Genomic DNA, 24,987 nt, shown 5'->3' with positions numbered 1-24,987 from the left:
CCTGTGAACATGAGTGGGTCTGGCCTATACAATCATAATATAACTGGCCTCGAGGGGCCTAGTCTATAATAGTTTTCAATTTATTGTTTTGTAGTACCACTGCAGTATCAGCCACACATTTTTCTTAAACTAGGACTTCAGGGTCTTTTGATTTTTTTGGAATTTCTTTGGGGCATAATTTCTTTTTAGGCTTAAATTTTAATGATCTTTGATAGGAAGAATTCTGTAAATTATTCATTTGTGACCTGAATGACATTCTACTTATCATATGATAAGTAAATTCACTGGTGTCACTGACAGTAGGTACTTCTACTAACGTCGGGCGGCAGATGAAGGGGTGGCCTACCTCTCCACACCTGTGGGTATTTCTAGTCGGGTGGGATGAGAGACGGAGAAAAGAAATAAGACACAGAGACAAAGTATAAAGAAACAACAGTGGGTCCACGGGACCGGCATTCAGCACACCAAGGACCTGCACCGGCACTGGCCTCTGAGCTCCTTCAGTTTTTATTGATTATTATTTTCATTATTTCAGCAAAAAGGAATGTAGTAAGAGAGCAAGGTGATAATAAGGAGAAGGTCAACAAAATACATGTGAGCAAAAGAATCTACATCATGATTAAGTTCAAGGGAAAGTACTATGCCTGGACGTGCACGTAGGCCAGATTTATGTTTCTCTCCACCTAAACATCTCAGTGAAGTAAAGAATAACAAGGCAGTATTACTGCAAACATGTCTCGCCTCCTGCTACAAGGCAGCTTTTCTTCTATCTCAGAGTTGAACACATGTACAATCAGGTTTTACATCGAGACATTCAGTTCCTAAGGGCAAGCAGGAGACAGTGGTCTTCCTCCATCTCAACTGCAAGAGGCTTTCCTCTTTTACTAATCCACCTCAGCACAGACCCTTTACGGGTGTCGGGCTGGGGGACAGTCAGGTCTTTCTCATCCTACGAGGCCATATTTCAGACTATCACATGGGGAGAAACCTTAGACAATACCTTGCTTTCAAAGGCAGAGGTCCTTGCGGCTTTCTACAGTGCATTGTGCCCCTGGTTTATTGAGACTAAAGAATGGCAATGACCTTTTCCAAGTATACTGCTTGTAAATATTTTGTTAACAAGGCACGTCCTGCACAGCCGTAGGTCCCTTAATCCTTGATTTTATACAACACATGTTTTTGTGAGCTCCAAGTTAGGTCAAAGCTGCTAGGTCAAAGTTGCTAAGGCAAAGTGGCTGAGGCAAAGCTACAAATTAACAACATCTCAGCAAAGCAATTGTTTAAAGTACAAGTCTTTTTCAAAATAGAGTCTCTTAAGTCTTTCCTTTCCACATAGACACAGTGACAGTCTGATCTCTCTTTCTTTTCCCTACACCCATCCTTCATAGGACCTTGGGTTTGATAATGAATCCAAATTAATTCAAGATGCAACTGGTCTTAGTAAAAGGTTACATGGTTGAGCTAAAAGTATTCTGCAGAGTAACTGCAATTTCATTTTTAAAATATTTGATAATGCTCATTTGGAACATGTTTATGGTATGTTTTCTTTGATCAAGGAGTCATTGTGCTTTCTTTCTCTTTGGGGAAACTAGTATGCAGTTCTGTTGAAAAACCCACTGAGGGTCTGTTTCAGTGTTTTTTCAGGCGTGTGCCACCAGCCCTTTATCTGACTGTCCCTGTTGGTGGATCTGGTACGTGAAGGAATGAGACTGTTCCTCTCCTTGGGGAGGAAAAACATCTCTTGATTGAAAAAAGAAAGACATGAGGGCCCAAGACATGCACAATTTACTGTGATGCCATTCTCTTTTCTAAATCATGCCAAGCTGCAAGGAAAATAAATAGGCTTCTCCTTTGAATAAAGAGCTAAGAGAGCTCAGAGAGAAAAACAGGGGCTCTAAGAGCAACTGGAACCTCGTCTCTAATGAACTGTAGATAAAGAATTAACTCCTGGAAGCTAGATAGTTATATGCAAGGCCCAGGGCTATGAACAACTACACAAAAGGAAGAATTCAAGGTTTCTTTTTACAATAGATTAGAAAAAAAAAAAACAAAACAGCAAGGTTAGATTAAACAGATATATGATGCTACCACGTTTTTTGTATTTCCTTAAATTCTAATTTAAATTTTTATTATTTTTGCCCTCTCAAACATTAATTGTTTAAGAAGGGAAAAATAGTAACTTTAGAGTGGAAAAACCTAGCAGACATCACCTAATTCAAGTGACCCAGATTAACATCCCCAGGAAGAAGACACAATGATATCATATCTGCTCGCAATGAGAGGGCACAGCACCTCCACGTCTTCTGGTCAAAAATGTGTAACCTCAACCTAGTCACAGGAAAGCATCAGACAAGCCCCGGCTGGGGGACATTCCACAGAATGCCCAGGGCTCTTCAAAAGTGTCCTAGTCATGAAGGACAAGGAAGTCTGAGGAACTTTCCTAGACGAGAGGAGACTAAAAAGGCAAAGTCACTGAATGGTGTGGGGTCCCGGGTTTGATCCTACAAAAAAAAGGAGCATGAGTGAAAAACTGACGAAATCAGAATGTGGTGCGCAGTGTAGTTCATCTCATCGTGCTACTTCTTCATTCTGATAACTCCACTCTGGTTATGCAAGATGGTAGCACTAGGGGATGCTGGGGGAAGGTTACTTCAGAACTCTCTGTACTTCTGTAACTCTTTTATAGCTCTTCTGTTAAGTCTAAAATTATTTCCAAAACATGTTTAAAGGTATAAAATTATTATTTATTAAAATTAAAGCTTTAAGGCCAGTTGCTATTTAGCATTATCACTTTAATATGAATATATATTTGTAAACATATATTAATGGAAGCATGAGAAATCTACTCTTTCAGCCTAGCTACAAAAGACATAAGTGGCAGAACCACAGCCTGCTGTATCCCCCACCCCACCCCACCCCAAATGCTGGCAGGAGGCCTTGCAAACCCAAATGGCAAAGGAAAGGACGTGAAAAAAAGCAACCACCTCATCAAGCGGTTGGAAGCTTTGCACCTGAGGAAAGCAATCCCGGAGGGACTGAGTCTGATTGTAAACCACCCCTTCATGCAATTCCTACAGAAGCTTTACTTACAGAACAAAGGGCAAAACGAAAGCTTTACTTACAGAATAAAGAAAAATTAAGTTCTAATTCTAGAGACAATCAGCTATCCTGGACATCATTCTGAGATCTTCTCCCTGGGTCTGGTAATTAATTTTCCCCGACTCTGTGACTCAGTCAATCTCTTTTGGAAAAAACATGAACATTTCCCTGCCACGCGACCAGGGTACAGCTGATCAGCATATGCAGTCACTCCACATCTGAGGATCAAACCCATGAGACCCCAGAGTGTGGCCTGGCTTCAGGGCATAGGGCCTAGAAGAATTCCTGATTGAAGTTAAGAAACAAGTCTTGCCCCACACCTGCCCCAAAGTTCATTCTCAAGATTAACTACCTATTTCTTAAGCCCTGTTTCAACTCATATTGCATGAAAGAAGTACCTGTTTGATTAATTTATCCCAACTAACTATAAAGCATGGTATATAAGTGAGTGTCGTTATACTTTATTCTTCTTCTTAGGATATATTATGTAATATCATGATTAAAAAAAAATACTAGCATTGTCTGTGGCCTCAGCTACTTGGAGGGTTGAGGTGGGAGGACCATTTGAGCCCAGAAGGTCCAGGGCTACAGTAAGCAGTGTTGGTGCCACCGCACTCCAGCCTGGGTGACAAGGTAAGACCCTGTCTCAAATAAATAAATAAATAAATAAATAAATAAATAAATGTTAGCACTGTCATCTAAAGATCCTATCCTTTGTATTTAATAAGCAGACAACATTTTCTACCTTTCTATTGCTTTATAGTCTCAGCAAATAAAAACAATTACTTCATATTATTCTAATAAAGAATAATATGAATAATATTCTAATAATATTATAATATTATTATAATATAATATGAATAATATTCTAATAATATTCTAATAAAGAACTATAATGAAATTGTATATCCCTTTTCCACTATTACCAAAGTAACTTTTTTCAAAAAAAAAACAACAAAAAACGGGGGAAACATTTCATGACATGAGCTTAAATCTGTAAATTTTCTTTGGGGTCTATGAGGTCAGGGTTATTCCGTAGAGGAAACACTTTAAAAAAATCACTTGTACACAGCAAATGGCTCTGAATTGAGGAGGAGAGGGCACCTGAGCTACAGTGAGAGACTCACAATGCAAACGCCATGAACGTCGCACTCAGCTGCATGGCCGTGGCATTCGCAGGCTTGACAAATTCCTCCAAAGAGTATTCCATCCACGCGGTAATAGCCAGAGAGGCACAACTGCAAGAGAAGGGAAAGTCACCCTCCTTCCACTACGTTACAAAAAGAAACTGCTCAGTTGCCCATGAGTACAGAAATGTCTTTTTTCTTAAACATCCTAGCTGAGGCATCATTTACATGCTACACAATTCACCCATTTTAAGTGTACAATTCAATGACTTTTAGTAAAAACCTTATCGAGTTGTGCAACCATCACCATGATCCAGTTCCTTATTTCTTTTTAAAGGTAGAAACACACACACAAAAACATAATGGTTGTGCAATAAGTCTTACGGCCTATTCTTGTTATGGTATTCATATCAATACGTTTGTCCAAGTGATTTCAAAATATTTTTAGCAACAGATTACTTTCATTGAGGATTCCAAGTGCATTTTCATATATTTTACATGGAAGGTGGAGCCCACCAAAGTAAAATAGCCAGGGGCCATAAAAGGTCTCAAAATAGGGCTGGCTTGTCTAAAGCTACCCAGGTCACATGCTGGTGATATGTAAATGTTCAGATATGATCAAGTTCCATCCTCCTTAGAAACACAGTCAATGGCATGGGTATCGCAAGTTTCTTGTTGACTAAGGCAGGAAGGCAGCACTAAGTCAGAATATTGTCCGGTGCTCCAGCCCATTCCTGGTGGAGGAATCTGATTTTTTTAAACAATGTGACTTCTAATATTTCTATTGCCCAAAAAAGACTGAGCCAAACATTGGGCTGCTAAAGCTAAAAATCAAATGTTTGCCATGACATCCCCTTCAGTGCACTGTTTTCCCCTTAGGAAGAAATGAAAGGAAAAAGACAGGAAGAGAGAAGCGTCACCTCACAGGAGGTCCCTGTGTAGCCTTGTGGACATTCACAGTGCTCCACATCAGCGGCCACCACCAGGTCGATGGCATTAGGGCTGGCTATGTCCAGAGAGACGGACTCCAACCTACAAACAGACAGATTGTTATGTGACTCACACGCTCGCAAATACATCTCACATCTCAATGAAGATGGGCTCCTAAAAGATTTAAATCCAGCCGGGCGCGGTGGCTCACACCTGTAATCCCAGCACTTTGGGAGGCCAAGGTGGGCGGATCACGAGGTCAGGAGATGGAGACCATCCTGGTTAATATGGTGAAATTATTAAAAATACAAAATTAGCCGGGCGTGGTGGCATGTGCCTGTAGTCCCAGCTACTCGGGAGGCTGAGGCAGGAGAATCGCTTGAACCTGGGAGGCAGAGCTTGCAGTGAGCTGAGATCGCGCCACTACACTCCAGCCTGGGTGATAGAGGGAGACTCTGTCTCAAAAAAAAAAAAAAAGGATTTAAATCCAATAAAAGGGTGATGTGATTTTTGTAAATAACTAAAGGTCTTTCACAACAATATATTCTCTGGGAGCCATCATTATTCCCTGGAAATGCCTTCAATGTTTGGTACAAAGTCGTGCTGCTACCCATAGATGACTGTGGGAAAGGTCTGGTGTTGCCCATTTGGAGTTGAAGCACCTCAGAAAAATTAATCCATTCAATTATCACAAATAGAAAGATTACCCTTAAATGTGTCATGCTATGTTTGTGTTAGATGCATACAACTTTTTTTTTTTTTTGAGACAAAGTCTCGTTGTGCTGCCCCAGCTGGAGTGCAGTGCCTTAACCTCAGCTCACTGCAACGTGCACCTCCTGGGTTCAAATGATTCTCATGCCTCAGCCTCCTGAATAGCTGGGACTACAGGCATGCGCCACCACGCCTGGCTAATTTTTTGTATTTTTAGTAGAGATGGGGTTTCACCATGTTGGCCAGGCTGGTCTCAAACTCCTGACCTCATGCGATCCACCTGCCTCGGCCTCCCAAAGTGCTGGGATTACAGGCATGAGCCACCATGCCCAGCCTAGCTGCATACAACTTTTATGCTTGGCACGGCATTGCCAGAAATTGTCCTCCTGAAAGTAACAAAATGACCAATGATGGATACGTTCACTTAAATGGACTGAGTAAAAGCTAAGACCATTAACATTAGGATGGTGAGAACCAGGTGCAACATGGTCCAGATAATCGCTAACTCATCGTGCATTTCCCAGAAACCCTCTTTGAAAGTTTCTCATCCTAATGTCAAGTCTGTCTTCTACTGGATACACTTGATGTGGACAACTGTTCTTACATTTTCAAACTTAATAATTTTTAAGACAGCCAGTTCCTTTAGCTGTGTCCTTAATATAATGAATGTAAAATACGTTGAGCTTTAAATATATATGAATGAATAAACATAAAATTGAAGTACCTTCACCATAAGTTTTTCCTCCATTTTCAATACATACCTGTAAAGAGCCATTTTTGCAGAATTGTAGTTGGCTCTGATCAAAAGATGTGTCACATTGGCAAGGACAGTCATCAGCTGGTCACGATCAATCTGCATTTTGCTGTGAAAATCTCGGAAGTTTTCAGGCACAAGTCTAACCACATTTGTGTACTCTTCATAAGGCTGCAATGACAGACCCTCAGCCTGTGTGCTTAAAGTGAGTCCGTTTCCCTAACATTTAAAAACAAGAGAAAATACATTTGTCATTCAATTTAAAGATAAAATAAAAAAATAAAATCAAATTTTGTATTCAGCAAGGTGGTTTTTCATTCGTGCCTCACTTCTTGTGGCAAACATGTAATGGTGAGTACAGCTCTTGGCCCAGAATTATCAGAGAAAAGGTGTTTCATTGTATTCTTTTTAGAGGGGTTCTGGTAATAAACTGAAAAGCTGTGTGCTTCGCTGGGATCTTGGAAAAGAAAGAAAGTCATGCAGTTGCCCACAGCTTTTATCAAAGCAACCCATCTGACACCTCTAATCTTTAACTAAAGTACAGAAGTAGAAAAAGTATGTAAACATAGCTCCAGCTTTTCATCAAATTGCTGTTAACAAAAGTGATTTACCGTGTGCGGTCTGCAATTGTTCAGGCTGGAGATGGAGGTGAAGATAGCTCCAGGTGAAAGGACATGAGAGACAAGAACCTGGAGCGGTTTCTGCCCAAACGTGCCCCAGACCCTGGGACATTACCACTTGGGGAGTCCTCCTGACTGAGCTGGATCTTTTTATGGAGACTGAGGATGTGGGGATAGGGACAGAGGCTGAGGACAAGAATGGCAACACGTCTACTGTCCTCAGACTGCCAAGGACTGCCTAATCCATTCATCTGAGAGGCAAAGTGGCACAGGGAAGAAGAGACTTAAAAGAGAAGATTCAAGGTCAGAGCAAAAATTTGTCTTCTTTTTACTTAATTTTTTTTTTTTTTTTTTTTTTTTTTTTAGAGATAGGCTCTCTCTCTGTCACCCAGGTTGGAGCGCAGTGGTGCAATCACAGCTCACTATAACTTTGAACTCCTGGGCTCAAGCCATCCTCCTGCCTCAGCCTCCTGAGTACCTGGGATTACAGGCATGTGCCATGGTGCCTGGCTAATATTTTTTGAGAGACGGAGTCTCACTTTGTTGCCCAGACTGGTCTCAAACTCCTGGCCTCAAACAATCCTCCTGTCTCAGCCTCCCAAAGCACTTACATTATAAGCATGAGCCACCAAGCCCAGCTCCCTTTCTTTTTAAATGTGAAAAGATGGGTACACCCTGGGGATGAAGAGAAGAGTGGTGGCTGCTGTCCTGAGGCAACCCCAGAAATGGGCTCAAAGACAGATTCTCACACTCACCTTCTCAGTAGTCCCCACACAAGTCCAGGGTCTGTTGAATGGCCACCTGGCCACCAGCTCCTTGCTGGGATGTCCTCACCTAGTCACTTTCAGTCATAAACCAGCAGCCCACTAAGCCCTAAGCTCTATAGCAGAATCAAAGCAAAAACAATCACCTTAATGATGACGTCAGCATGCGACATGAGGTTACTGTCTACCGTCTCTACTGGAATATCGTAAGACACCGTGTATTTCAGGAATCCACCAAATGCAGTCAGCTGAAATGTTTAAGCGAGAATGAACACGAAAGGGGAAGACAATCACAGCAACAATCAAGTAAGAGGAAGTGGTCACTGGGATCCATCTGCAAACAACTAGGCTACAACTATCCCCTTGACCATGACAGACAAGGAAATTGACATTAAAGGCAGTGAAAGGGGAGTATATTTATAAACATTTTGGTTAATCAATATCACTAACATGCAGGACATTGTTTGAAAGCACAGAAGAAAAATGTACTCTTTGTTAGAGACCACAAGGCAAATTACTACAAACTTTTATTAATCACACAATAGATATTTACTTCGCTTAAGTAATTTAGGGGATGAAGAGTTTGACCCATGTCTACAATCTCCACATTTTCATTTCAGCATCCTCCTCGTAGGACACCAAAGAACATGTCTGATTTGCTAGTTAGAGAAAGGACTAAAGGTGTTTCTTCTGATGAGATGTCCTTCAATATAAAATAAAGATTTTCTTTCTGATGGGTGTATGACAGCAATATATTGTTCAGAACCCAACTTTGCACCATAAAATTGGAGAAGTGATATCAAGAGAAAAAAAATCATTGAACTCTGTTGATAAAATCATATAAATAGAGCATATGTTCTAGGATTATAATTTGATGAAAAAAACAATAATTTTCAAAAATAAATACTCCTTAAAAATATACAAAAGAAGCTTTAAAATGAAAATATAATCATCAAATTAAATAGAAGCATACCAAGCTACAAGACTACACTAGCATGCCTGTATGCCATTACTTTAAAACAAAACAAAACAAAAAACCCCGGGAAGGTAAGCAGGGAGCTATAATAATTGAGATGCATTCTTGGGAATAAATTTTCATATCAATAAGAATCTGGAGAGATGCGGCATAACTGGGGAGGGGGAATGGGAACACATCATTGCAAGGAAGGCCCAAGCCTACAAACCAACCTCCACATTGCAGAATCACCAGTTTGCATTTTCTTGAAATATAACAAAAGCAGAAAGTATTCCATCTGTTCCTGAATGTGAGCTTCAGATGAGCACAGCCTGCCATGGTACTCAAAGTGAGGGAGCAGCACAGCAGTCCCATTGCCGGAACCTTCCCTGGGTTGTTTTTTGTATGCCAGGCCCTCCACTAAGCCATGGAGGCTCTAAGCTGAGCCTATGGCAAACTAAACAAAGCGGGAATGTGATGAACACTTCATAAACAAGTGATCCAGGGACCCAGAAAGTTTATCTCAGAGAAGGGGATGAGACTTTACCAAACACACTTCTCAGGAACCAGACCAGAAGAGCAGAAGTTCTTATTTGAATAATACAACATAAAGTCTAACAAGGCTAGAAAACCTTCTTTGTATCATCAGATGCAAGTACAGGCTATGAAATGCTGTCTGACACTCAGATGCCCTATGAGACTACCTAAAATGCAGGCAGCGCAAGTTCTTTCTCAGTGTTCCCTGAGATCTTCATCTGAGACATCGCTACCTGCAGGGTCACACGCACCTTATTTCCAAGGTAGGCCTTGGGGGCCGCCCAGTAGTACTTGAGAGCCAGCCTCTGCATGACCGCAGTGTTGTTGATGCTGACCTGATGGCGCCTGCCTAGTGCATCTTGCTGAGACAGGATCTTCCTGGGACTGATCAAGTCGGTGACCAGCCACCCGGACATATCGTTTACCTTAAAAACAAATTCAAGAATTTTGAAGTATGAAATAGAACTTACCTTAGATTTCACCCACTGCAGCAGTAATATTTTCACAATGAAGAAATGGGCCAGAAAGCTTCTCTAGGGACGGCATTAACATAACACCTGTGGCTGCTGAACCTCGTGACCCTTGACCCTTCCATTTGTAAAGGACCAGGAGGACCTGAGAACAAGTCTCACTACCCCAAATCCAGATCCAGTATAAGCAAATAAATGAGCAAAACCATAAAGGCTATGGGTATAGATTTTAGATTTAAAACAACAAAGAACATCATAAATGCATTCAGTAAAATGTCTCTTGCTAACTCTGACTCCCTCTTCTTCGTTGCCCCCTGCTTTTTACCCAAATGCTGAAAAATGTACAAAGATAACCTCTAGATCTTATACTCCCAACGTGTCACCGACATAGAGGTGATGGTGCTCCTCCCAGCGTGGTGGCCACAGCAGTCACTGCTGGGTAAGTCTCTACCGAGCAGCTCCTCCCTTGCCTGCAGCCATCACACCATCTCCACCTCTCCTAGCCACCACTGGACACCCCTGTTGAGCCCATCACCCCAGAACTCCCCGTTCCAGAAACAACTTGGCCTGCATTCATAAACCCTGCACCATGTGCCGCTGTTCCCACCCTTGCCACTGGAGGGCCTCCTACTCCTTAGCCTCTTTGAGCTGGAAAATCCCCAAGGCCCCAAGGCCCGCTGGGCTCCCAGGCCTGAGAGCAGCAGGGGCGGGCGGAGGGAGACCGACCTCCCCACCCAATCCATTTCCCCACAGAAGAAATTGAAACAAGACGTGTTCTCTAGTGCCACATCATCCTGTTTTTTCTATAGAGAAATGTGTGTGGGAGTAAGCAAATGACCTACAAAGAAACTTGAGAGGCAGACGGCTGCCTTTGACCCACGTCAGTATCATTGCATAGGGATGAGAGTGGTGTCACAGGGGAAGTCATCCTCATTTCCTCCTCACACAGCTCGTGCCAAGCTTGTGCAATACGACCTGCTCGTTAAATCCCGCCTCGCAGATGGCGCCTCCCACCTGACCAACAGGCCAAGAGAGGCTGCTGCAGACATCAGAAACGCCAAAGCAGAAGCACTCGGAGCAGCCCCGGGGGTTTTTTTCCTTCAAGTTATAGAATCCTGGCTTGCAGCGATCACAGGCCTTCCCCTCAACGTTTTCCTGTAAGTTAGGGTAAAAGATTAGCTTTTGAAAACAATGTGTCTGTCCAGAGAGAATAAAATGACATTAACAAGATAGGTGTTCGGTGACCCACAGAGACAGGTGAATAAATGTCCAAAGTAAAGGTGAGGCCTCATAAAGTCAATATTTCCAGAATAGAGATTTTGAATTATATATAATTTGATTTTGTACTCAAGAACAAGGCTGGAGATCTCAGAACTTGGTCATTCCATTTAAATTGTTTTGTTTTGTTTTAAATCTTTCATTTTTTACTGATCTTTCCAGCATTTCAAAATCTGAAGAGAGCTATAGAATTTTCTCTTATTCATAAATGCTCAAGATTATTTCCAGTAGTATATAACATGTGCCTAAGACTGCACAGGTGGGAATAAGCACATAGGTACAATGGAATGTCCTATGAATTATGAAGAAATTGTTATTAATATTGTAAGGCCAAATAAAACCCTTCACCACATTAATGCATTTCTTATGACTATTCAACTCCTTTTTAAGAGAAACTCAAAGTAGCATATCTGCGTTTAACTGGTGTTCTCAGAAATTTAATGTTAATCTGGTTCTCTTCCGAATACAAAGCTGGAAAAGAATACCATAGAATTAAGCTAGGGGTCAATAGCATCTCTTTTGCAACTACTCAACTCAGCCTTTATTGGTTGAACATAATCATAGAAAATACATAAGCAAATGGATACAGCTCTGTTCCAATAAAACTTTATTCACAAAACAGGCAGTGTGTCAGATTTGGCCCACGAGCCATAGTTTACCAAGTCCTGGTTTAAAGAAAGAAAACAGAGATAAGGCCCACAGAGGGAGGTGGGAATATAAAGGTATGCAGTGTTTGGTGTCCTCTAAGAAGTCACAGAAATGCCTCTGGAATACATGACCATTACCAGAGGTAAAAAAAAAGCAAGCCAGATGCCCATGTAAGTCCAAGCATATATAATACAGCCAACTCGGTGTGGTTCGGAGAGAAGGGGCAAGGGGAGTTCTGCTAAAACCTTACCACTTTGCTCAAGAACTGATCATTGGAGCCAATGGAAAACACTCCTTTTCCAGAGAAGCTCAAAGGAAGCTCAGGGATGTCTCTGACCTCCCCACTTACCTTACAAACACAGGGCCCTGTGCAGGGCTCATCACTGGCACTACCCGCTGGGTTGCACCCACAGGAGACACAGGTCGGGTAATCCTTATAGCCAAGTTGGCAGCGATCACATTTTTCTCCTGCATAGCCTTCCTTACATGGGCACTGACCCGGCCACTTCCCTAGAAAGACAACAATGGCAATGGCAATGACCCAACATGAAGGCAAAAGAGGTTTAAAGCAGGAGTTGGCAAACGTTTTCTGTAAAGGGTCAGAGGGTGTCTATTTTAGGCTTTTTGGCCTCAGAGTCTCATTTGCAGCTGCTCAGCTCAGCCATTATTGTTCGAACACAGCCATAGAGAATACACAGGCAAATGGCTATATCTCCGTTCCAATAAAACTTTATTCATAAGAACAGACAGTGTGCTGGATTTGGCCCATGGGCCATAGTTTGCCAATTCCTTGTTTAAAGAAAGAAAACAGAGATGAAACCCGTGGAGGGAGCTGGGAATATAAAATGGTAGAGTGACTTTGGAAAACCCTTTGACACTTCTTCAAAATGTTAAACATAGAGTTACCATAAGATCCAGCAATTGCACTCCTAAGTAAACACCCAATAAAATGAAAACATACACCCACAAAAGTCCCTAGTAGCATTATTTGTAATAGCCCCAAAGTAGAAACAATTCAAATGTTCATCAACTGATGAATGGACATATAAAACATGGTATGTCCATACCATGAAATATTATTTGGTAATAAAAAGGGATGAAATACTGATACATGCTACAGCACGGATGACCTTGAAAACATTATACTAAATGAAAGAAGCCAGTCACCAAAAAACCAACATATATGGTTCCATTTCTATGTAATGTTCAGAATAGGTAAATCTGCAAAGAAGAAGCTAATTAATGATTGCCAGGGGCCGGGAGAAGGGGCTGGAGGAAAGTAAGAAGTGACAGCTAGTTTGTAAGGGGCTTCTTTATGGGATGATGAAAATGTTCGGCACTCAGATTGTAGTGATGGTTGCACCAATACACCAAAACAATGAATTATAGACTTCAAACGGGAAAACTGTATCGTTGTAAATTATAAAACTGTTTTGTAAAAAAAAAAAGCACAGAGGCAAGTGGCAGAGAGCAGCAAGCACTATCTTTGCTTTTAATGTCAGCTTTGAAACCTTCGGGCTGTGTCATCTCGGCCACGTTTCTTAACTGCTCTGAGCTACAGTTTCCTTGCTTGTAAAGTGGGTTAAGTAATTTCTATCTGCTATGGTTGAAAAGGTTAAATGATATTTTTTTAAATGAACTCAATTGAGGGTAAATGTCACCACCACTATCACCATCATCATCTTCATTATTATCATCATCATCATCCCCTCACCAGTTGCACGTAAGAATCAATTCAGTTGGGTAATTTACCCTCCCCATTCCTGGGGGGCCTATCCATCCCTACTGGTTGATATCCATTTTAACTGCCAGTGGCTGAGAACTTGATGGGGTCACAAGAGTCTTTGAGCAGACGCAACCTATTCAGGAGACTCTGGTATTTGCAAGTCAATTTGCCAGTTTTTGAAACGGAAAGAAAGAACTCTGACATTTACCAAGTTAACGGGAGGACTTGCTTGCTCTGTGAGATGATGTATGCAAAAGCCCTCCGAATGTCTTCTAAAAGCTAAGCAGAGCAATGGCTATTTACTGTGTTCCACACATGGCTTTAAAATGAGCCTTATTTCTTCTTCATCAAATGCTCAATTATCTGCTCAAATGTCATTTCATCACCCCAACATTGTCACCTCATTACCCCATCTCCTTCCATTCATGAGTCCTAATTTTGCTTTATGTCCATGACACTACCTCTCGACCTGGCATTATATTACCCATGTACTTGTTTGTTCAGTGTTTTTGTGAGCAAGGACTTTGACTACCTTGTTAAGTACACATTCCCAGGTCCTCAAAAACTGCCTGACACATAGTAGGTGCTTGATACATACTTGGTGAACGAAAGAATCAATAATCATGTTACCAACTGGCTATATAATGGTAATAGGTCCAGTATGTACAAATCTTCCACACACACACAAAATCAACTACAAGCACAAAAGTGAATCAAGTACTTACCATTGTGTAAGTCAGAATGGAGGTCATCCTTAATACAGACAGAACTGAGGGACCCCACAGGGTCACAGTTACAGGGGCGGCAAGGCTCATCCTCATAAGGAGACACCTGAAAGGCAGAGGTTGCTCTGGATTCTCTTACTAGAAATAACAGCAATGTTGGCAATAGTATAAATAAGAAGGTATTGGCTTTTTACTCAAGATGGGACTATTACGATGATTTTGTGCATGGGGGTGGGGGTTAGGTTTGAGGAAGATAAGGTGATCTCAAGCCAGGAAGCCCAAACATCTTTTTGATGGTGGCAGTAGTTAGTACCATTAGCGAAGTGCCATCTTTTTCTATTATCCCTGCTATCCAGCCCTCCTCGCTCTGCTGTCTCTCAGAGCCACGTATAACCAGGCCACCACAAGGACCCATGTAAGAACTACATATCAAGTCAATTAAAAATTGGCTGAACACGGCCGGGCGCGGTGGCTCACATTTGTAATCCCAGCACTTTGGGAGGCCAAGGCAGGCGGATCACAAGGTCAAGAGATTGAGACCATCCTGGCCGACATGCTGAAACCCTGTCTCTACTAAAAATACAAAAATTAGCTGGGTGTGGTGGCACGTGCCTGTAATCCCAGCTACTCGGGAGGCTGAGGCAGGAGAATCGCTTGAACCCGGGAGGCAGAGGTTGCAGTGAGCTGAGATCGCGCCACTGCACTCCAGCCTGACGACAGAGCGAGACTCCGTCTCAAAAAATAAAAATTAAAAAAAAGATTGGCTGAACATCTCCTACAGGCAAGAGACAGCTGCTTTAGTTATAGCTGAACTTTCACATCTGTAGTTAGTATTATGACCCAGGATTACATAGCGAATGGACCCCTGAATTCAAGTTAAATAACAATGACTGACATCTTATTTTGAGCAAGAAAGCAGGATAGAGTAGGAAATATATATATAAAAACACTACTGGCATAACAAGGATATAAATGAAATATTACAAAAGTCTCCAATACAGAGGTTAAGACTTGACAAAGTCTCTTTTCCACCTGGGGAAGATGATGAAGATCAGCAATGGCAAAGAAATACTCTTACTTTGTGTGGTCTATAATATCCATCAATACAGGTTTCACAGTTGATTCCCATGGTGTTCTGCAAGCAATTTATGCAAACCCCTCCTCCTCTGAACTGTCCAGCAGTATTCAAACTTTTCTTCTGCTTTGCAACACTTTCATCATAGTAACAGTCTTTGGCTTTATTGTGACAATTACATGCTAGGAGAATATTTTTAACATCTCAGTTAATTTACATAGCATGCCTTATACAAAGAAAACTCTTAACCCCCCTAAGTAAGTTCTATGATTTTAGATTAAATTAAAATCCTAGAATAAGTAATTTTAATAAGATATGGGCAATATTATCGAGGACAATTGGGAAGAGCTATTAATATCAAAATAATAAATGCGCATACCCATTTGACCCAGCAAACCATCTCCTGGGATTGTATTTTGCAGAAGTACTTGCCCACTTGAGAAGGACACATACAGGGTTAATCACTGCACCATTGTTTGTGTGGACAACAGACTAACAACCATCAAAATAACCATCAATAGGTGGTTGTTTAATAAATTATACTACATTTGTATAACGAAATTCTGTGCAACTGTTTTTAAAAACAGCATTTCTAATTGCTAATATGGAAAGAATTTCACAATACATTGTTAAATATAAAAAGCGATGTGGGCCGGGCGCCATGGCACACGACTGTAATCCAAGCACTTTGGGAGGCCGAGGCGGGAGGATCACAAGGTCAGGAGATGGAGACCATCCTGGCTAACACGGCGAAACCCCATCTCTACCAAAAATACAAAAAAATTAGCCGGGTGTGGTGGTGGGCACCTGTAGTCCCAGCTACTCAGGAGGCTGAGGCAGGAGAATGGCATGAAGCATGAACCTGAGAGGCAGAAGTTGCAGTGAGCTGAGATCGTGCTACTGCACTCCAGCCTAGGTGACAGAGTGAGACTCCGTCTCAGAAAAAAAGAAAAAAAGCGATGTGTACAATGGCATGCATAGTACATTGTCTTCTTACAATACAGTAAGAACTGTATTGGCTGGAGGGGTATGTTAACGTATGCTTTATATGCATAACAATTTTAGGAAGGACATACTAGAAAACAATAAAAAGTGCGAAGGAGGGAGATGAAGCGGAAGTCATGCTTTTAACTACATACTTTTACATATTGTTAGATATAGGAATCTTGTGAATATATTGCTTATTTAAAACTTAAATCCAAATCAATACAGAATATACAACCTGGCATATCCCATGGTAAAAAAACAAAAACAAAAGTAAAATTAATACAGAATAATAGACTATATGGGAAGGGGGACTTGTAGATAAAACAGCAAACCCATAAAGATACATTTAGGCCACAATAGTTAAAATTTTAAGATAATCTGCAGCTTTGGAAACTACTTAAATTTCTAAGAAAACAAGTTACTTGCTAACTGTAAAAGTTGTTAAGACACCATAAACTTGGATGTATTAAGAGGAAAACTGTACTGACCTTCAGATTCTAAGTATACTGACCTTCACAGGTATTGCCGGAGGACACGGTTCCCGGCCTCCAGGGCTGCTGATGGTACCCAGGACAGCACCTGTTACAGCTCTCCCCGCAAGTATTATGCTCACATTGACACTGCAGTTTCTACACAATAAGGAAGCCAAAACTGGATCAGAAAATGTATCTGCTTATTTTTCTTAATTTCGTGACAAAAAGAACCTATCTGTCAAATATGTGGCAAGAACCTCACAACAGAGGATATATGATTATCATCAAAGCAAACTGGCATTTAGTTCTTAGATGCCAATATATACAAATAACCTGGTTACAAACAGAAGTGAAGAGGAATAAAGCAAAATCAGAATACGACTTAGCTAATAAAAACTTTTTTTAAAAAGATACATGGAACTTATTAAGGGTTTGGAAGCTCCTATTAACAATTTTCTTAGTGTTCATCTGTATATTTTTCAGCATTGATAATAGAATAGTCCTACTCAAGAGGTAAAGAATTACAAAGATTAGAAGAAAATAAGAAGTAACTTCATATAAGTGTTTTAAAAGGGAAGATGTCAGGACCAGCTTGGCCAACATCGTGAAACTCGGTCTCTACCAAAAATACAAAACATTAGCTGGGCGTGGTGGCATGTGCCTGTAATCCCAGCTACTCGGGAGGCTGAAGCAAGAGAATCCCTTGAACGTGGGAGGTGGAGGTTGCAGTGAGCCGAGATTGCGCCACTGCACTCCAGCGTGGACAAGAAGAGCAAAACTCTGTCTCTAAATAAATAAATAAATAAAATTTTTAAAAAATAAAAGAAGATGTCATATTATTCATTTAATGTAATGCTAAAAGAGATAAACTGTTAAATCTTTCTTTTAAATTTTTTTATTGAGACAGAGTCTTGCTCTGTCACCCAGGCTGGAGTACAGCGGCATGATCTAAGCTCACTGCAACCTCCATCTCCTGAGTTCAAGCGATTCTCCTGCCTCAACCTCTCGAGTAGCTGGGACTACAGGTGCACACCACCACGCCCCACTAATTTTCGTATTTTCAGTAAAGATGGGATTTTGCCATGTTGGCCAGACTGGTCTCAAATTCCTAGCCTCAAGTGATCCACCCACCTCTGCCTCCCAAAGTGCTGGAATTACAGGTGTGAGCCACTATGCCCCTTTTAAATCTTGATTTAGTACCAAGAAAATGGAAGGGGAGAAAATAGGAAGAGAAAACCCTTCTTTTAAAAAATGTAAACATAATTTATAATTGCACTTTTTCTTTTTTTTACTTTCTTACAGACAGAAGGGCTTCAAAATTAATAAGGCCACTGAACTGTACATTTTCAAATGGTAAATTTTATGTTGGGGATATTTTATTACATAAAAAAATCATTGTAAGAACTTAATTAGAAACATATCCTCCAAAGCAAAATGAAATTGTTTAAAAATGACACAAGTTAAATTTCCGAAAATCTGTTTTTTTTGCAGCATAATTTTATACCTTTCATGTTTTTTTGGAATAAAAAAGAGTAATGCAAATATTATAGCTACAATTTCTGTTTTGAAGCTTTAGTAAAATGTAAAGTACTAGAACTCACCTTTGTAGTTTCATCCCACGGGCAGCTACTAGCATGACCATAGCAGATACACATGCCTCCAACAGAAATGTCCTTTATTGAATAATAATACTAAGGAAAAAGAAAGTTATGAACAAAAATTAAAACCTAGATTTCAGTGAAATGAAAATGTTGGCACACCAACAAATACCTCATGTAGTTTAAGAGTTTTTATTGGTAATCTAAAATATAATTACATGTACATTTAAAAATTATATTTCATGCCCAAAGAATCCTGTGCTCAATTAAAATAAATTAGGCTCAAATTAGCTCATCAGAACCCAAAGAAGTCTAAAAGAATTCCCCAACTGCATCTTAAACCAAGTCAGTAATGTTTCAAAACTCATTATTGAAAACCCTAAAATAATTGGCAAATTGAATACAGCACTCTATAGAAAAGATCATGAACAATTAAGAGTTACCCTAGAATGCAAAGTTAGTCTACCACACAAAAATCAAGAAATGTAAATCACATTAACGGAACAAAGTGCTTTCCTCTGAAGAAATGCACTCACCAGTTCTCTTTTTACATGTTAGTGTTAATAGACTTCTTTTTAGATTTCATTTTCCATTGTTCATTGCTAGTGACTAAAAATGTGATTCATTTTTGTTTATTGATTTTGTATATGGCAACACTGCTAAATTCACTTGTTATTTCTGGTAGTTGCTTTGTAGCTTTTCTACATATGTAATCATGTCATCTACAAATAATAACAGTTCAGTCTTACTACGTGTTCCTTTGATTTCTTTTTTTTTTTTTTTTTTTCTGAGACAGAGTCTCGGTCTATCACCCAGGCTGGAGTGCAGTGGCACGATCTCTGCAACCTCTACCTCCGGCTCTCTGCAACCTCTACCTCCCGGGTTCAAGCTATTCTCCTGCCTCAGCCTCCTGAGTAGCTGGGATTACAGGCATGTGCCACCACGCCTGGCTAATTTTTGTATTTTTAGTAGAGACGGGGTTTCACCGTGTTAGCCAGGATGGTCTTGATCTCCTGACCTGGTGATCCACCCGCCTCGGCCTCCCAAAGTGCTGGGATTACAGGCATGAGCCACCGCGCCCGGCCTTCTTTTTTCATTATTGAACATTATTGAGCATTATTGAACAAGACCTTTTCAAATAAACAATAAAACTCTGCCAAAGAGAATTAAAGAAGATTTAGATAAGTGAAAAGTTATGTATCAGGTGCACAGATTGGATGACTCAACATTAAAATGTCTTCTAAAATTCTTCCCAAATTGGTCTAAAGAATCAATAGAATCCCAATGAAAATCTTAGCAGGCTTTATTTTTTTGCAGAAATTAACAAACTGATTCTAAAATTCATAAAGAAATACAAGAAACCTGACCTCTCAAGACCTACTGTAAAGCTACAGTAACCAAGAAAGCTTGTTATTGGCACAAGAACAGACAAATAGATCTATAGAACAGTAGAGAGTCCAGAAATAAACCCACAATAATAAGGTTGAATAGTTTTCAACAACGGCCCCAAAACAAGTAAAGTATTCTCAACAAATGGTGCTAGAACAATTGCATATACATATAGGAAACAAAAAACAAAAAACAAAAAAAACTCTGACTCCTCCCTCACACCAAACACAAAAATTAATATGAAATGAATTATAGATGTAAAAGCTAAAACTATACAGCTACTAAAAGAAAGCCTACCATGATATCTTGGTAAATTTGGGATAAGCTAATATTTTTTGAGGTCATAGAAAGCATTAACCATAAAAGAAAAAATGGTAAATTGGGATTCATCACAAAACCTCTGCTCATCAAAAGTCATAGGAAAGTGAATAAGCAAACACCAAGTAGAAGAGACATGTTTGCAATATATACATATCTGATGAAGGATTCTTATACAAAATATATAAAATTCTTCTATAAGTCACTAACAAGGAGGCTTATTTTTTGTCCAATTTAAAAATGGACAAAAAAATCTCATCGTATACTAGTAAGCACATTGTCAACACTAGTCATCAGAGAAACACAAATTAACATCACAAAATGCCAATACACGCACACAGGAACAGCCGGCATAAAAATGACTGATAGCACTAAATATCTAACAGTGTGTAGTGCAGCCAGAACTCTCACACATTGCTGGTCAGACTACAAAAACGGATACAACTACTTTTATTTTTATTTTTTAAATAGAGTTGAGGTCTCACTCTATTGCCCAGGCTGGTCCCAAACTCCCAGGCTTCAGTGACCCTCCCATTTCAGCCTCCCAAAGTGTTGGGATTACACACGTGAGCCACAACACCCAGCTGGATACAACTACTTTTTATATAAGTTTAGCACTTTCTTAAAAAGGTAAACATCCAGCTACCCTATAATTTAGTAATCCCACTCCTGGGTTATCAAAGGGATATGAAAATTTTTGCGATACCAGTCTTACACACTTAACTACATACTTAAAATCTGTATGCTTTCCTGAATGTAAATTATGTCTCAAACTTTAAAATTTGATATGAAAGAAAATCCTCAGTTGCCGAAGATCAGATGTGGAACCAGACTACGATGTGAAGAACAAAGACCATGACATTCACCACATTATGGCACTATGGGGACAGGGTGGGTGAGGGACCTGAGGATATGATTTTGGCTCATCACTTAAAGGCAGCAACTGTAACAACATAGCAATCTTACATGAAATAAGGATACAGCTGCTGGCAAGAAAAAAGGCCAACATGTGGGGGAAAGAACAACCAAAAAAGAAAGAAGAAAAATAATAATTCCTTTAAATAAAATGAATATTTTTATTTTATTTGGCAGGACTGCCGTCCCATACTCACGCGTCTGGTAACAATAGGATCCAGTTCTTTAGGTTCCCGGTGGCTAAGGGTCATGAGATCTGCATTCAGCGTTCTAATGCGTTGTAAGCGAAGGCGAATATATCGTGCAGAAGTGAATTCCAACAACTTGGGTGAAAGATCATCAGCGCTTGGTCTGCCATTGATGAGTGATGTATGAATCTGAAGATGAAGGCATCAAAATAGACGAATGTCAATTATTTATTTATTTATTTATTTATTTTTTGAGACGGCATCTCACTCTGTGGTCCAGGCTGGAGTGCAGAGGCACGAACTTGGCTCACTGTAACCTCCACCTCCCAGGTTCAAGCAATTCTCCTGCCTCAGCCTCCCGAGTAGCTGGGACTATAGGTGTGCACCACCACGCCCAGCTAATTTTTGTATTTTTAGTAGAGACAGGGTTTCACAATGTTCACCAGGTTGGTCTTGAACTCCTGACCTCAAGTGATCCGCCTGCCTTGGCCTCCCAAAATGCTGGGATTATAGGCATGAGCCACCATACCTGGCCACAAATGTCAATTTTAAGCACGCAAAAATATAGCCCTGATTGTCTAATGTCAGGACAGAATCTTTAAGAGATACCATCTAAAATCAAAACAACTAGCTTCTTGTAAAAATATGTCTAACATTTGTTAATTACTTGTGAATTACCATGATCTCAATGTCTTCAGTTTATTGAAGTTATCTATTTCACTGTCTCAGATATACTATATACTTAAAATCTGTATGCTTTCCTGAATGTAAATTATGTCTCAAACTTTAAAACTTGATATAAAAGAAAACCCTCACTTGCCAAAGATCAGATGTGGAACCAGACCACAATGTGAAGAACAAGGACTACGGCATTCATCACATTATGGCATTATTGCTGAAAATCTTTTAAGAGAACCGTTTCTATCCGAGTGGTTCGAATATTTCAGCATCTGTCCCTGGGCTACAACTTCTCTGAAGCAAATTTAAAATGTTATTAATAGGCTTCGAGAAGAACAAAGAAAAAGTCCACAAAGCCTGAATGATACAGGCTGTCTTAATTAATCTCTGCCCTTGAAACAACGCACAGCTTGCTGAAGAGTTCCCGCTGTGAAGAGCACTGGAGAATTTTTGTAGTTTCATCTCATCCAGCCAGGTGCTACTAAAGAATAGGCTGTTTCTCATTATACTCTGACTTTAAGGAAGTGTATACAATCTGGGCATGTTGGGCACTAAGCTGCAAGACTTCAAGAGTCTCCAGTGCTCACCACCTACTGAGGAGAACACTGAGAAAACTGGGAAATACAACTTTGGGGGACATTTTAGCTAATATTTCAACATTCTTGCCCTGGTGCTGTGGGGAAGATGCTCTGAAGGAGGATCCGAGGGCGTTATTAAATCACAGCAGAGTGAAGACTGAGAGCCTCCTTGAAGAGAGGAAGTCAACAAGGTAAACTATATTGTTTGTGAAATTACTCATAATAGACACGACTCAAGGCCATTTTAAATAGAGCTAGATAGTTATATTAAAGATCTTTGTATTGAGAGATCAATTTTGAGTGTTTAATGTTGGCTATGACAATGGCTGTCTTAATATCTGAGACAGGGAGACTCTGATGAGGAAACAGATCTTGCTGCAGCGGGCACCACACCTACCTCTCCATGCTCAAGTGGCACCAATCTGGAATAATAGGAGGTGCAGATCACTTCATCATCAGCCCTGTAGGTGGGTGGCCCTCGTCTTGGAGTTATATTGTAACGAGACAAACACTCTGAGTCGCTGACTGCATAATACTGCCAAGGGCTGAATGTGGTGCCGTCCAGAGAACGCTCCAAAATCCAGTTTCCAGGTCGAGGGGCATTGGCAGCTTTAATGATGACATATGCAACTTGAAAGACCTAAAACAAAGACACTGAAAAGTCTCAATCCAGAATCGATATAAGCCAGGCACAGAATAAGAGCTACTGCATGATCTCACTTAAAGGTACAATCTAAGATAGTTGAACTTAGACAGTAGAATGGGGGCTGTGGGGAGAGGGGAATAGGGAGATGGTGGTCAATACATACAATGTTTCAGTTATGCAAGATGAATAAGTTTCTGGAGATACAATGGACGGTAACAATACTGTACTGTATACTAGAAATTTATTTATTAAAAGGGTAGATCTTAAGTATGCTCATCATATACACAAAAGGGTAACTGTGAAGTGATAAATACATTAATTATCTGGATTGTGATTATTCTTTCAGTGTATACGTATATCAAATCAAATTGTACACCTTAAATATACACAATATTTTTAAAAAAACAGAATCAGTAGCAGCTGTTCAAAAATAAAAGTGTATCTTGAGAGAACTGGTATACATTGGTTGCCAAAATCGACACTTTGGAGTATAACTGCTCATACATGTTAATCAGAAATGTGTCTTGTGAATAATCTCCTAGTAGCATTTGTTTTCAGAATAAACTCAAAAAGTACTCACAAACAAATTTGTAGTACTATTATTATTAACAATATTGGTATGAACATAACAGCTTGTTCTTGTTTCCAATGTCTTTATTTGGATTCCGAAAGATACTAGTATTATGTTACATTAATAGTAGTGTTAAAAGTGTTTTTCACAGTGATTTGGAGATAACACATCTAAATATGAGAAAAAAGTCAGCCCACTACACATCTACAGAATGGCTAAAATCCAAAACACTGACAACACCAAACGCTGGTGAGGATGTGGAGCAACAGGAACTCTCATTCATTTCTGGTGGGAATGCAAAATGGTACAGCCTCTTTGGACGATAGTTTGGCAGTTTCTTACAAAATTAAACATGCTCGCCATACTCAGTAATAAAAATGCTCACCATACTCAGCAATCATGCTCCTGGGTATTTACCCAAATGAACTGAAAACTTAGGTCCACACAAAAACCTGCACCACCATTGCCAAAACTTGGAAGCAACCAAGATGTCCTTTAATAGGTAAAAAGAAACACATGCTATGGTGCATCCAGACCATGGAATATTATGATAAAAAGAAATGAATTCTCAAGCCACAAAAAGACATGAAGAAAGCTGGAATGCATATTACTGGCCGGGCGCAGTGGCTCATGCCTGTAATCCCAGCACTTTGGGAGGCCGAGGCTGGTGGATCGCCTGAGCTCAGGAGTTTGAGACCACCCAGGGCAACATGGTAAAACCTCGTCTCTACTAAAACACAGAAAAATTAGCTGGGTGTGGTGGCACGTGCCTGTAGTCCCCGCTACTCAGGAGGCTGAGTCACGAGAATCACTTGAGCCCCAGAGGCAGAGGTTACAGGGAGCTGAGATTGCGCCACTGCACTCCAGCTTGGGCTACAGAGTGAGACCCTGTCTCAAAAAAAATGGCTGGGCACCATGGCTCAAGCCTGTAACCCCAGCACTTTGGGAGGCTGAGGCAGGCAAATCAGCTGAGGTCAGGAGTTCAAGACCAGCCTGATCAACATGGTGAAACTACCTCTCTACTAAATACAAAAAAATTAGCCAGCAGTGGAGACGCATGCATGTAATCCCAGCTACTTTTGAGGCTGCGGCAGGAGAATCGCTTGAACCTGGGAGGCAGAGGTTGCGGAGAGCTGAGATTGAACCACTGCACTCCAGCCTGGGCAACAAGAGATAAACTCCGTCTCAAAAAATAAATAAATAGGCTGGGTGTGGTGGCTCATGCCT

General features: G+C 40.4%; 1 protein-coding gene across 4 annotated transcripts in view; it reads right to left on the bottom strand.

Annotated features, from left to right (window-relative positions):
• Positions 1-24,987, bottom strand: part of LAMA1 (laminin subunit alpha 1) — a 187,567-nt gene that overhangs the window by 96,694 nt on the left and 65,886 nt on the right. For all 4 annotated transcript variants that reach the window (XR_010137560.1, XM_054537666.2, XM_024236118.3 and 1 more), the window contains exons 4-16: positions 22,941-23,183; positions 21,297-21,476; positions 18,481-18,570; positions 16,918-17,035; positions 15,423-15,601; positions 14,345-14,450; positions 12,243-12,403; positions 10,982-11,122; positions 9,749-9,922; positions 8,152-8,253; positions 6,629-6,840; positions 5,147-5,258; positions 4,227-4,337 (exon numbers count right to left, since the gene is read on the bottom strand). Coding sequence is in view for 3 of the 4 variants with exons in the window: in XM_054537666.2 (XP_054393641.2) it covers positions 4,227-4,337; positions 5,147-5,258; positions 6,629-6,840; positions 8,152-8,253; positions 9,749-9,922; positions 10,982-11,122; positions 12,243-12,403; positions 14,345-14,450; positions 15,423-15,601; positions 16,918-17,035; positions 18,481-18,570; positions 21,297-21,476; positions 22,941-23,183 (1,929 nt within the window). In the remaining variant the exon portion in view is untranslated. The remainder of the gene's footprint in view (positions 1-4,226; positions 4,338-5,146; positions 5,259-6,628; positions 6,841-8,151; positions 8,254-9,748; positions 9,923-10,981; positions 11,123-12,242; positions 12,404-14,344; positions 14,451-15,422; positions 15,602-16,917; positions 17,036-18,480; positions 18,571-21,296; positions 21,477-22,940; positions 23,184-24,987) is intronic.

The sequence above is a fragment of the Pongo abelii genome, chromosome 17 (assembly GCF_028885655.2).
Source record: "Pongo abelii isolate AG06213 chromosome 17, NHGRI_mPonAbe1-v2.0_pri, whole genome shotgun sequence".
NCBI classification, from domain to species: Eukaryota; Metazoa; Chordata; class Mammalia; order Primates; family Hominidae; genus Pongo; species Pongo abelii.
The sequence above is the reverse complement of the archived record's forward strand: the minus strand, read 5'-3'. Positions and strand labels throughout refer to the sequence as shown.